The sequence below is a fragment of the Paramormyrops kingsleyae genome, chromosome 6 (assembly GCF_048594095.1).
Source record: "Paramormyrops kingsleyae isolate MSU_618 chromosome 6, PKINGS_0.4, whole genome shotgun sequence".
NCBI classification, from domain to species: domain Eukaryota; kingdom Metazoa; phylum Chordata; class Actinopteri; order Osteoglossiformes; family Mormyridae; genus Paramormyrops; species Paramormyrops kingsleyae.
In genome coordinates, this window is record NC_132802.1 from 15,736,275 (window position 1) to 15,748,611 (window position 12,337).

The 12,337-nt window shown below is 40.4% G+C and overlaps 1 protein-coding gene across 7 annotated transcripts; it reads left to right on the forward strand.

The window, feature by feature from the left end:
* Positions 1 to 107: 107 nt before the first annotated feature.
* trpv1 (transient receptor potential cation channel, subfamily V, member 1) lies at positions 108 to 11,406 on the forward strand. Of its 7 annotated transcripts, none has more exons than XM_023833170.2 (17): positions 108 to 200; positions 584 to 699; positions 790 to 857; positions 3,236 to 3,457; positions 3,827 to 3,984; positions 4,570 to 4,722; positions 4,860 to 4,997; positions 5,448 to 5,740; positions 5,991 to 6,167; positions 6,496 to 6,651; positions 6,933 to 7,031; positions 8,220 to 8,290; positions 8,482 to 8,647; positions 8,746 to 8,812; positions 9,064 to 9,395; positions 9,535 to 9,656; positions 9,946 to 11,406. In XM_023833170.2, the coding sequence occupies exons 4-17, from the start codon at positions 3,258 to 3,260 to the stop codon at positions 10,061 to 10,063; spliced, it is 2,250 nt and encodes a 749-aa protein (XP_023688938.2). In that variant the 5' UTR covers positions 108 to 200; positions 584 to 699; positions 790 to 857; positions 3,236 to 3,257; the 3' UTR covers positions 10,064 to 11,406. The 7 variants fall into 7 exon arrangements, with proteins under 7 accessions (XP_023688938.2, XP_023688936.2, XP_023688934.2 ...); XM_023833171.2 differs by having other exon boundaries at positions 147 to 200; positions 593 to 699; XM_023833168.2 differs by having other exon boundaries at positions 584 to 857.
* Positions 11,407 to 12,337: the final 931 nt, after the last annotated feature.

Consider the following 12,337-nt stretch of genomic DNA (forward strand, 5'->3'; position numbering starts at 1 on the left):
TAGCACACAAAGGTCCATCCCTGTCCCAGCTCATGTTCTGGCCTCTGTGGCTCCTCTGAATTTTGGGAAGTGAATGATGCACCTCCTTCTGCAGAAATCTCGGTGGACTCTTAGTGAAGGGGAAGCAAAACTGCAAAAACTCATGATTACCAAAATCTCATGATTACCAAAAGCGCCGTTCTCATGGAAAAGAGCCCGAGGTAAGGAGGGCTGTTTTCACAATACCAGTGATTTTTAATCATGCTGGGGGCTTCTCTTTGGAAGTATTTAAATCGCATGAGCATTGAACAGCTTTGGGTGCTTCTGATTTTGTGTTGAATGCAGTCTTTAGTCTAGCAACTCGGATAATGTTGGAATATGAAAGGCCATTACCCCCTTAAGGGATCTATCCCTGCATTAGTGCATTCATCGAGTTAAAGATAACAAGACACTCATGATATATTTGTTTGAGAAAGATTTTTTTCCAGTCAGTGTCACTGGTTATGGTGTAATATGCACTGCGCACATGGAAGATGTATGGTGTTTGTTCCTGAGACTCCACTGTATTGTGGAGTGCCATTAATGTGCAGTAATGCATGGTCAGACTCCCCAGGGAAGATAGAGCCGCTTCCTCTCTACCTCTACGTCATCCTGCTCATCCCATGAAACCTCAGGCAGGATTCTTGTGTGCTCTGTAAACACACCAGCTTCCATCACAGGGTAGGAGTTCTCCACAAGTCTCGACTATCAGCCCAAGGTGATCCATTTAGCTTGTTTTGGATTTTAATGCCAGACTTGATCTGTGCACAGCAAAAAATGGATCATTAGGAGCAACAGGAATTGGGGTACAGAGAAACAAAATACTGCCTCATTATAATGTAAGTACATCTGCTTTTTTAATCTAAGAAATGCACTCAAGTGCGTGATGCGTACTGTCTCAGCTAGCAAGGTGCAGGACCATTGATTATAATATCAGTCTTAGAATTACATTTTACTAAGCTTCAAATCAAGTCAGATTCTGAAGCTGGTTAGTGATGTTTAGCTGTCTTTATATATGAAAATTTATTTACATATTTTTTTCTAAAAATTATTTGTCTTATAAAATTGTATAGTTGGTGTAAGTAATACGATCCCACTATGAATCAAAGTAGTCTCAATCAATATCACATGACAATATCGACATAATGTCTCATTATAAAAAATTAGCAGCAGTTGTGTTCACGGTCACTGTACAGTCCTGTCCTGCAACATTTGACAGAGATTTAACAAATACTGAGAACTATGCAATGACTAAACACATTGAGTTTAATGATGATGAAATGTGGCATCTTGTGTCAGATCTTAGACTACATTGTTATGCAGTCTCTCTCTCCTAAGTCATAATTAAATCTGGGAAATTAGCTTTTTTGTAGGTTAGCTGAACCTTAGCCACACAAGCATGCATTAGAAGATCCTGTTACATCATAACATACATGAATAATTGATGAAAGTAAAATGCCACGTGGGTGAATGCTATGCACAGCTTAAAAAATTTAATACCATTAGCAGTCTGCATCGCCATCAGTATTGCACTGACATTTACTTAATCTTAAACCAAATTAGGTTTCTCATTCTCTGTCTTTGTGTTGATAAAGGATATCAAAAATTTGTCATAAAATTTTACTAAATTACTAAATGTGTTAGGGCATGATACTAAAATGGAAAATGTGTTACATGAGCTAACCAAGGGAAATGCTGCTGCAGAGTAGCTTATGGGAAATGTAAGAGCAGTAATGAGGTTTCTCCTTTCTGGGGTTGCATAAATGTGAAGTAATAGCCACTAGCCGCAGATGTTGCCCTTGTCTTATTCACCATTTCTCCTTTTCTAAAAAAAAAAGTGTTTCTTTTTGAGATATTGAGAAAACATTTGCTAGTTGCTTTCACGTTTTCTTTTTTAATCTAATGATCAAGATACTGCTTATGTTTTCCTGTTTTGACTGAAACAGAACCCATTTGTATTTAAAGGTCTGCTGATAAACCACTGCTGCTGTTGGTAGATTAATAAGCCCTGTTCAGATTGCTTTGGTGCAAAAAGAACATCACAAGACTGAGCATGTGAATCAGATGGCAGCATCATCATGACAAAAGGACAAATTTAAGGAAAACAGACAGGTCTCAGGCAAAATGGCACACCCTAAACTGTATACACCCATGTGGTCAGGCCTTTCCCTTTGGCAGACAAACCTTAGGGTTTTTGTTGCTGGCAGGATTGCCAGTGATATATGAAGCCAAAGTGGGTGAGTAGGACTCAACAAATTCAGGGAGTTAGACAGCACTGAGCAAAAATTTTAGGCAGTCAATGAAAACTTATTTGTTAGAAAGTGTACATGTGATCTGAAAGTAAAACAGAATGTAACATTTGAATATATGCAAATAAAAAATAAAACAATAAAAAACAAGAAATTCTGTTCTTCAAAAAGTTACTGATACCTTGTTGGATGGCTCAAAGAACACTGCTTTGGTTCCCAAACCTCTCCTCAGGGGCACCCCAGCCATTCCATGCATTTATTTAATTTTAACACCAGCTCAGATAATTACATAATGTAATAAGCTAAATAACCTGAAGGGGTATTGATGGCTTCGGCCATCTTTTAACTGTTTATCTTGGTGAAAGTTTCGGGAGACCCTGGAGTTTATCCAGGTAGCTCAGGGAATTTATATTACATTTATGTTGCCGAAGCTTTTAATCAACATACAACTGAGAAAGCAGAGTCAGCCAGTCCCTCAAGCAATTCGGAATTAAGGGCCTTGCTTAGGGGCCCAGGGCTGAATTTACTCCACTGGTAACCTTCTAATCACAGGCACAGCATCTTAACCTAATGATCCACACACACATGAATAACATGCCAGTCTGTTGCAGGGCACTTACACACACTAATGGGCAATTTAGGGATCAATTAGCCTCACAGCATATATGGGCTCTCGGAGAAACCCACAGGCCAGGGAGCGAACATGCAGAATCCACTCACACAGAGCAGAACCAGGATTCGAACCCCAGTCGTGGAGGGGTCATCTACTTGTCCTCCACAAAAGCATTCATCTTGGTGTTATTTTGTACAAATAGTTTCACTGATTGTTTTGTTTTTGCTATTGTTTTTGCTAACAGTAATAATCACTCTGTGTTATCTGTCAATGGGAATCGTTTGTTAATCATTCACGCTGGTCTCTAACTCAAGTTGCAAGGAGTCTGTGATATACTTCGACTGTGCCTCCCCAGAGTGTCACAGGGAGGAGGAGGGATGGATCAGACAAACATCCTAGAAATGAAGCCCTTTTCCCTGGAGACGGATGACCGAAGTGCTGAGGAGAGGTCACAGTGCAAAGTGAAAACAAAAGGCTGGCCCTTCAAGGGCGGCAGAGTGGAGAAGATCCCCATGGATACAGGTTACCTGGAGGAAGTGGTCACACCCAAAATTCGGTTCAATTTGAACTTTGACAGGTGTGCTCCTTGCATTTTTATATTATGCCTGAACACCTCACTCCTGTTAACACTTGAAGGGCAAATTTCCAAAATTTACTCAGGTCATTTTTGTGTGAGACTGCCAATGACCAGATCTCAGGCTTCCCCATCATAAGTCACAGTATTGGGAACCAAAACTCACTCAGTTCTCATTTAACCCAAGCGAGAAATTTCATTAAAATTTCCAAAACTCATACAGTCGACATAAATGTTTTTGAAAATGTATCCCAGGAACTGAGTGAATGTTGGAAAATTGCTCTTCAATTTTGCCTTTCTAGGTTTTACTCACTAATTTTAATTGCCAATGATGTTTTAAACCACAGAATTGATATTTTCTATTATTTACAGGAAAATAAGGGGATGTGAAGAAATAAGAGATCAGGAAAATGCACAGAGATTTGGCATCAACAGCCTATTTGCAGCAGTGTCAAGCAGGGACATCAGCAAGCTGCGAGGGCTGCATGAGTACTTGCAGCACACAATGAAACACCTGACGAATTCTGAATGTAAGCAAGCTTCCAGCTCTGCCCTCTTCAGCGGCCATTGTTCTGCAATGGACCAGCAGCTGCCGAATTAAGCTGACAGGACATGGAATTCCCAGTGGTGTTTTTTTTTTGTTTTTTTGTTTCTGGGGCTGCCCTGATGTTTTAAAATTTAAACAAACCACTTGCAAGTAGAGTCAGAAGATCATAGCTAGATAGCTGGTTAGCAGAACATGCTGCTTTAGCATCTCCTAAATAAGGAACATGTTTATTTAATATTTAGTGTAGGGTGCTGTACTGCTAAATGAATGGTTTGAGTGGTGCAAAATACCACTGCTGGAAATGTCTTCCCTGTAAAATATTACAAACAAGGTCATCCCACATGGACTGGGTCCTTGCATTGCTGTTCATTGAGTCAGCTATTCCTTTGGCAGTGAATGGCATAATTTATATGGCATCATTTCTCCTTATTTCTTGGAATTTAAAATGATTTAATATATGTCTTGATTCAATATAGGTGTGTAAATTTTGACAGCAGCGAAGAACTGCAAACGATACTCTTTGGAAACATTTGTTTACCAGTGCTTCTGATTATTCTCCTTGCTTTAGATGAGTCACATGGCAAAAATGCCCTTATTAAAGGGCTCCTAAATCTAAAAAATGGCAAAAATGACACCATAGAGTTTCTTCTTGACATTGCGGAGAAAATGGGAGACTTGAATGAATTTGTCAATGCAGCATACACAGACACCTACTACAAAGGTGAGCTTTGCTTGAAACATGACTTCTTTAGTATTTCATTAAACCCGTCGTAATTGTATGATTGCATGATTGCACAATGTACATTTCACTGGATTTCCCTCGGTAGACCTGCCTGTTCGTGTCTTCGGCTGTTACAGGGCAAACTGCACTTCATGTTGCCATAGAGAGAAGGAGTGAGTTCTTCACCAAGCTGCTGGTGCAAAAAGGAGCTGATGTTCATGCCAAAGCCTGTGGGAAATTCTTCCAGGCACATGATGGACCCAATTTCTACTTTGGTATGTGGGGCACCATGATGAGGGATGATCAGAGGTATAAAATATCCATAAGATTTGTTGAGTTTCACATACAATGAGAGCATCTGTACTGTCAGAAAAAAGAGTACCAGTTAGTACCTTTGCTTGTCAGTGGGGCTGTACCTTTGAGGGTCTGCCAATGGTACCCTTGGCTTTAGGTACTTGTACCTTTGAACAAACATTGACTATGAAGAACATTTTTGTACCATTAGTACATTAATGATGTTTGTACCCTGGAGATGTTCCTCAGAGTCCCAAGCCTTATATTTGAATCCGGTACCTTAAATTTGATTAAATGGTACATCTTCCTACAGGTAGAGTACAACTGGCCCTTGATGGTATAACCCCAGTGACAAGGTACAAACTGGTACTTTTTTTCTGACAATGTGGGGGTTTTGCCTAAACATTATTCATTAACTGTCTGCCACACAGGTGAGCTGCCACTATCATTGGCGGCCTGTACCAATCAGCCGGCCATTGCTGATTTTCTCATCGATAATCCATACCAGAAGGTGGACATCATGAAGACGGATTCCCAGGGCAACACAGTGCTACATGCTCTGGTCCTGGTCGCAGACAAAGAGAACACTGAGTTTATCGTAAGGATGTATGATCATATCCTCACTATATCAGCAATGCTTCACCCAGAGACCAAGCTAGAGGACACTGAGAACCATCAAAAGTTGACGCCACTCAAACTGGTGGCCAAAACAGGCAAAATCAAGGTAAGTGTTTTTTCTATTTCTGTTTATTTTTGTCCTCGAGTGTGTCTCTTCATGTCTGCACAACATAACTTTCAATATCTAAACAATCCATTCTTCTTGACTGCATAACCAGTGAGGATGGCCAAAGCTGTCTGTCCACCCACCCACCCATCCACCCATCCATCCATCCATCCATCCATCCATCTCAAAGAACTAGAGAAAGAAGGAATCTGTGGCCTTATCTTCTCAGGTTCTTCACCTTTGTTTTCAGCTGTTTCAGCACATGATACGCCGCAGGTTTGATGATAAGCACAGTGTCCACCTATCCCGCAAGTTCGTAGAATGGGCATATGGTCCAGTCCAGTCATCCCTCTATGATTTGACCTCATTGGACTCCTTCGAGGCCAACTCTGTCCTGGATATCATTGTCTACGGAAGTTTGATTCCAGTATGTGGGTGAAAAATGTCTTTTTATTATGCACAGTGATAATAATAATAATAATAATAATTGATAGTTTATTGCTCCACATGGAGAAATTCTCTTTACGCCTCCCCCAACTTGCTCTCTGTAGGTGAGAGCAAGCTGGCCACGAAGGGCAGCCACTTGTTGTGGCTCCCAGGGAGCTGGGGGTTAAGGGCCTTGCAGAAGGACCCACAGATGTGACAAGATAATTGGTCCCTTCTCTTATCCATAGCTTATCCATAATTTTCTTCACGAAGTGATTGACCTTCAGCATATCTTCAGTCATTCATCTCACATGATCTTATGGTTTCAGAATCGCCTGGAGATGCTTCAGCTGGAGCCTCTCTGCAGGTTGCTTAATGACAAATGGGAAAAGTTCGCTCGATGGCTATTTCTCTTCAAATTCCTCATCTACCTTGTTTACTTAGGGGTCTTCACCACAGTTGCTTATAACACGAGGATGAAGCTGGTAAGGTGTTGAGTGATTCTTCTCGTACTGAATTGATAGGCTCTTCTAACATTTATTTATCATTAGTCTCATTCTGTCTGAATGGCAGAAGGCTTTACCCAGATTGCTCCTGGGCTGCTCAATAAGTGTCCAGAGCAGAACATCCACAGACCAATATCTGTTTCTTACATGACATTTAAAATAATTTCCCCTATAAGCTTAAAAGCATCTTAAGGCACGCAACATCCTCAAAAAGGCTAAATGATATGCTACCAAAAATTGTAACAATATGTGTATTGCAGCAGTCATCATTTTCCAAGGAAAATACTGATATGGATTATGTCTACCTCACTGGCCAAGTGACCTGTTGCATTGGAGCTCTTTATTTCTTTTTTAAAGGGGTACGTCAGGCATATTTTTCAATTTCCATGAAATAACATGCAAAAATCCCTGTAAAATGTATGGCTGAGTCTGAATTGGAAATGAGCTGATAAACTAGTTTGTGGATAAGCAGGATATGTGTGGACATTTGTATTAGTGGTTTTATGCCATAAGGCTTCCACCTGGGTGCCCTCTACACATCCCCGCATACACCCCACATGCTCAGTATTAGGGCTGGGCGATATATCGAGTTTTTAAGATATATCAGTATATTTTCATACGAGATATAAATGATATTGTCTCATCCTATATCAATAAAGTTTATGTTGCTTTAAAATTATACTTGTAATGCACATGCTCTGTGGATTTGTCCTACTCTGTCTAGTTGTTCTTCTGTAGCCCGTTTCAACAGATATATCTATTGAACAGTGCTACCCGACTAAAAAATGCTACCATCATTTATACAGGTTGAAACTGAAAGCAGACGGTCTAATAAATAAATAACTAATAAAAAAAAAAACACAGATTGTATTACTAGTGTTAGAACTACAGGTAGTACATTTCGACAGACTGAAATACTCTATCAGGGCATCCTACCATCATAAAATACATGGGTAGCCAAATTTGGATAGAGTAAAATACTTTATAGGGATGTGCTGTCATCAGAGCAATAATGACACGGTATGTAGCCTACAAAACTCATGTCAGGTAATTTGATCTGATGGTGAAGTGTGATATTTAATGAAATATTAAAAATATATGAACATTGAAAAATGCACAAATAAGATTAATTATGCAAGACTCAGCTGTAACTCCAATGCAAGGTAGGATAGATCGATGGGCGGCTCTTCAAGCACAAGAAAAGGGGCATGATTTTGTTGTGCGCATGCACAGTACCCAAAGGTAGGACGTTTCAGTAGGTAGGATGAAATGTTAGAACACTGCCAATTCGCCTGTTTCTCCTCTCCGTGTCTGCCTCTCGCACAACTCCACCCTGCCCCGCCCCTCTCCTTCTCTGAACACAACCTGCCCATCCCTCTCACTGCATGCAGCGACAATATGGAGACAGACACAGACATGAAAACATGGTAGTTGCAGTTTTAGTCCGGGACATGCTGCCTTTGAATCAGCTCATTTCCAAAACATACAAAGCCTATGAGTTTTTACATGTTGAATGTGTTTATGACATAGATCTTTCTCATGTAAAGTTATCAGAACTGAAGAGAAAGCGCCCGAATCTGCAGACTCTGCTGGTGGATGGGTACAGCGAGATACTTTTGTGAGTTGTCAGTAGATTTGTGAGCTTTAAGCAAGTTGCATTGGCATCATGGTCTGGCTGCTACGGGCTGGGCAGAATCATCAGTGAGATGAGTTTGGGAGTATGTAACAAATCAAAAGTTGGAATTACGTACCATAAACTTGCCGTATTTTCTCATCAAGATTCTAAGAGATGAAGTGCTCTGCTCCTAGTTTCGTACAGGCCATCCTCTTCATCATCTCGGCAGTCCTGTACTGCTGTAAAAGGCAGGAATACTTGGGCTTCCTGGTGATCTGTCTTGCCCTCAGCTGGATCAATCTGCTCTACTTCTCCCGAGGTTCCAGACATATTGGGATCTACACAGTCATCATGCAGAAGGTACATCTCAGAGTGGCCTAAGTGGTTCATTGAAGAGTCATATCTTTGTAGCACTTTTGATTTCATCAGTCACTTTTACGTCTCTCTCATCTCGTCAGATGATCCTCAGTGACGTTTTGCGCTTTCTGTTTGTCTACATTGTCTACCTTTTTGGATTTTCAGCAGGTATCTGTCTCTTTCTTCATCTATTATCTTGGTTCTCTAGCAACAACCTTGTATCAAGTAGCCCTAAGTAATACTTCCATAATGCTTTCGCAACTTATATACCAGTTATAAATTTTCTGTGGTATTCATTACTGTAGCACACAACTTACAGAGCTGTGTTCTGTAGGGCATTTTACCTAAAGTCTAACTTTTAAAATGGACATAAGGATTGGTTGCTGACTAATAACACATAATAACTATATCTATATCAGCTGTGGTGACGCTGCTGGATGAGCCCCCACCACCTAAACCTCGCCGCAATAGCACATCAAGGTCCCTTTTTACCTCAATAAATGGATCTGCTGACTGTAAGAAACCCACCTTTAAAAGCCTCTCTTTCACCACTCTGGAGCTCTTCAAATTTACCATAGGAATGGGTGACTTGGAGTTCACCGAGAACTACAAGTACAAAGAGGTTTTCTACGTGCTGCTCATCTCCTACATTGTTTTTACCTACATCCTGCTGCTCAACATGCTCATTGCCCTGATGAACAGGACTGTGGAGAAGCTCTCTGAAGAGAGCTTAAACATCTGGAAGCTTCAGGTAAGCAAAGGCACCATAACCCAATGACAGATGACTCACTAATCCTCTTCATATACTACTATGCTGATCTGATGACCGTAAGCATAAAACTGGCATAAGTTGTGGTGGGCCAGTGGACATAATGGACTTGTCTCCGCAGAGAGCAATCACCATCCTGGACCTGGAGAGGACTTTACCCTCCTGTCTGAGGAAAAGACTGCGTTCTGGGATGGAGAAAGACCTGGGCAGGAAGCCTGAGACAGACAAGCGTTGGTGCTTCAGGTGAACCACCAACGTGGATGCAGCCATTTAGACTTGACAATTAAAATGAAGCCACAATCTAGGAAGCTTCACTAACAGACAACTAGAAATGGGCAGTCATGTTCTTACAAACAAAATCCGTTTCATTTTTATACTTGTATAGCATACAGTCACAGTAATTCATGTATTTTGAGGTCTCCACTGCTAAAACTCCACCAGATGGATAGCAATAGACCTTGCATCTGTTTTCACACCAGTGAAAGTGCGGGGCAGTATGTGGAATATGACATATTTCATTTTGTCATTTTAGTGTGGAAGAAATCAACTGGAACAAATGGGATAGTGACCTCGGCATCATAAACGAAGAACCTGGGAGCTGTCAGAAAATAATGCATTTCCCACCAAACAAAGACATGCAACTCAATTAAATGGATGGGGGGAGGGCAGGGGTCAGACTTCAATCACTTTGATAGATCCATTTGGACCAGATCTGTATCATTTGGTAGATTTCTGTAAAAACTGTAAAGAGTCACTGCATTAACTTTAATGTTATTGGCAGTTACTGAAAGCAGATGGAGAAAGTCCATTTAGGTGCTATATTGAGTAGCAGTGATTGTTGTGCAGTTACAAAGTCTTTGGTCCATTTTGAAATGAGTGTCTCATTCAAGAAATGGCACCTAGAAAAAAAATTTTTATATGAGAAACACAAAATGCTCCGTTTCCTCCACTCCAGTACATCTCAAAGCCACTGACTGACTTGCCGTGTTTCCAGTCAAATGGCCCTGAATGGTCCGTCACAGGCTGCAGCAGCCGGCAGTCATTAGATATGTCTGACTGACAAACGTGGACCTATTAAGACAACATAAGAGACGCTGGTGAAAACCCCAGTGTCACACTAAGAAAGTAACCAGTGTCAAAGGAAAGATGCACGATGGCCTCATCTGCCAACCCAAAACACATTATTCTATTAATCAAAACACATTAGTCACATTATTCTTCACATTATCAGTCGATGGTGGCACACTTCAAAAAGTCCTTGGGGTGTGTAAATTTCTATTACTTAGTTATTCAAATCTATAACATATTTTAATAATCGAGTTTAATAATGCAGAAATAATGTTTCGAGTTGTGCTTAGTATGTATGATGACAACCTTAAGTATCCTAAAAACCTGAATTTATAGTTCATTTAAATAACAGCTTGTGTAAAACATTTTCCACTTTGTATCTACAGTATATGTGCTGTACATTGTTTCAGGTATGTGCATGCATTTCTATAGTCGCTATGGACAACTGAACTGTGATGATGAAGATTTTCTCTATATTCAGAATTTCAGCCAAACATGATGCACAGATCAGCCAAATCACTGGTTCTCAAGTGGTTTAGCCTCAAGACTCATATTAAGTCTCGTGTCACAATCCAGTTACAATCATGTCACGACCCACATTTGTAATCCTTTGAACCAAATTTATTTTACAAAAAATCTTAGTGATATTAAATAAAACATAGAGCAGTAGCACAATGCCTTCATACACTTAAAAAAGAAGTTTGACAATAGAAAAAAAATTCAAAATGATATCAGTATACACTTACTAACAGTGTGAGTGTGAAAGATCCAGTTCAAATGCTCAGTGGATGAGCACTAAATTCTTCATTGTTTTGCGTGCAGTTTTCATTGTATTATTGCAGATGGCTCATCATCTTTTTCTCATCAGGAAATGTCATTCTCACTAAAAACTCAGCCAAGAATAAATGTGTTAATTCTGCTTGCAGCATGGTCTTATAAGTTCTTCTAGCGTATTTCAGTTGTATTACTGATAATGATTACTACACAGGATTTGAACGTGACGTTCTGATCACCAGCCCTCATTTTTTTCTCAATTTTTTTGTTATTTCTTAATATGTCTAAAATGGCCTTTAAGCTTCAATGTTCAAGTTTTTGTGCAGATTGATTTGCAGAAACTGTAGATCAGAGCACATCTGGAACTTGATCATCTACACCCAAATAAATTATGAAAGATGTTCCACAAGTGTTTTGTGTTGAACATTTATTTATAAGACCAGAAAGTGTCCATTTTGGTGCTTTTGAGCCCTATGCTACATTTTCCCACACATATGCTGCCATAAATAAACACAAGCAGCACATTTAGACAATAACTGAGCCATTCCTGAGCCTTCCTCACTCTGGCTTAGCTCATTCACTAAAGGCAGGAATAGGAGTAATCAAGTCACCTGGATGTGGGATCCTTTCTATGTGCTATGTTTTCCACACAAAAACGTTTTGGCATGTTTGCAAAAAGTCCAAAAGAGGGCAGCAATATGTTTGTGTTATAGGTTATGACGGACTTTATTCATCGCAGCAGGAAATTCTGGTGAATACGGCAGGTATAACATACGCAGCACAACATAGTACAGGCAAATCTACATTTAGTACCAAGCAGACAATGTGCCAAAACCAAAGTAAATGTAGTGCAAAAAAGGTACACAGTGCACAAAGAGAATATCCTGAAAACATCATATTATATATATTATACAATCGTCTGCTGGTGCTGCAGGAGAGGAGGGCACCGGGCACGTTACTGTCCGGAAGCTCGCACCAGAGCCTCCGGCAGACGAGCAGGGGACACCGGGGAAAGGAAGGCATCCTCCGTTCCGTCCAGGACACACGGGACCTGCACAGCGCTCCCTGAAGCCGCTCCTGCC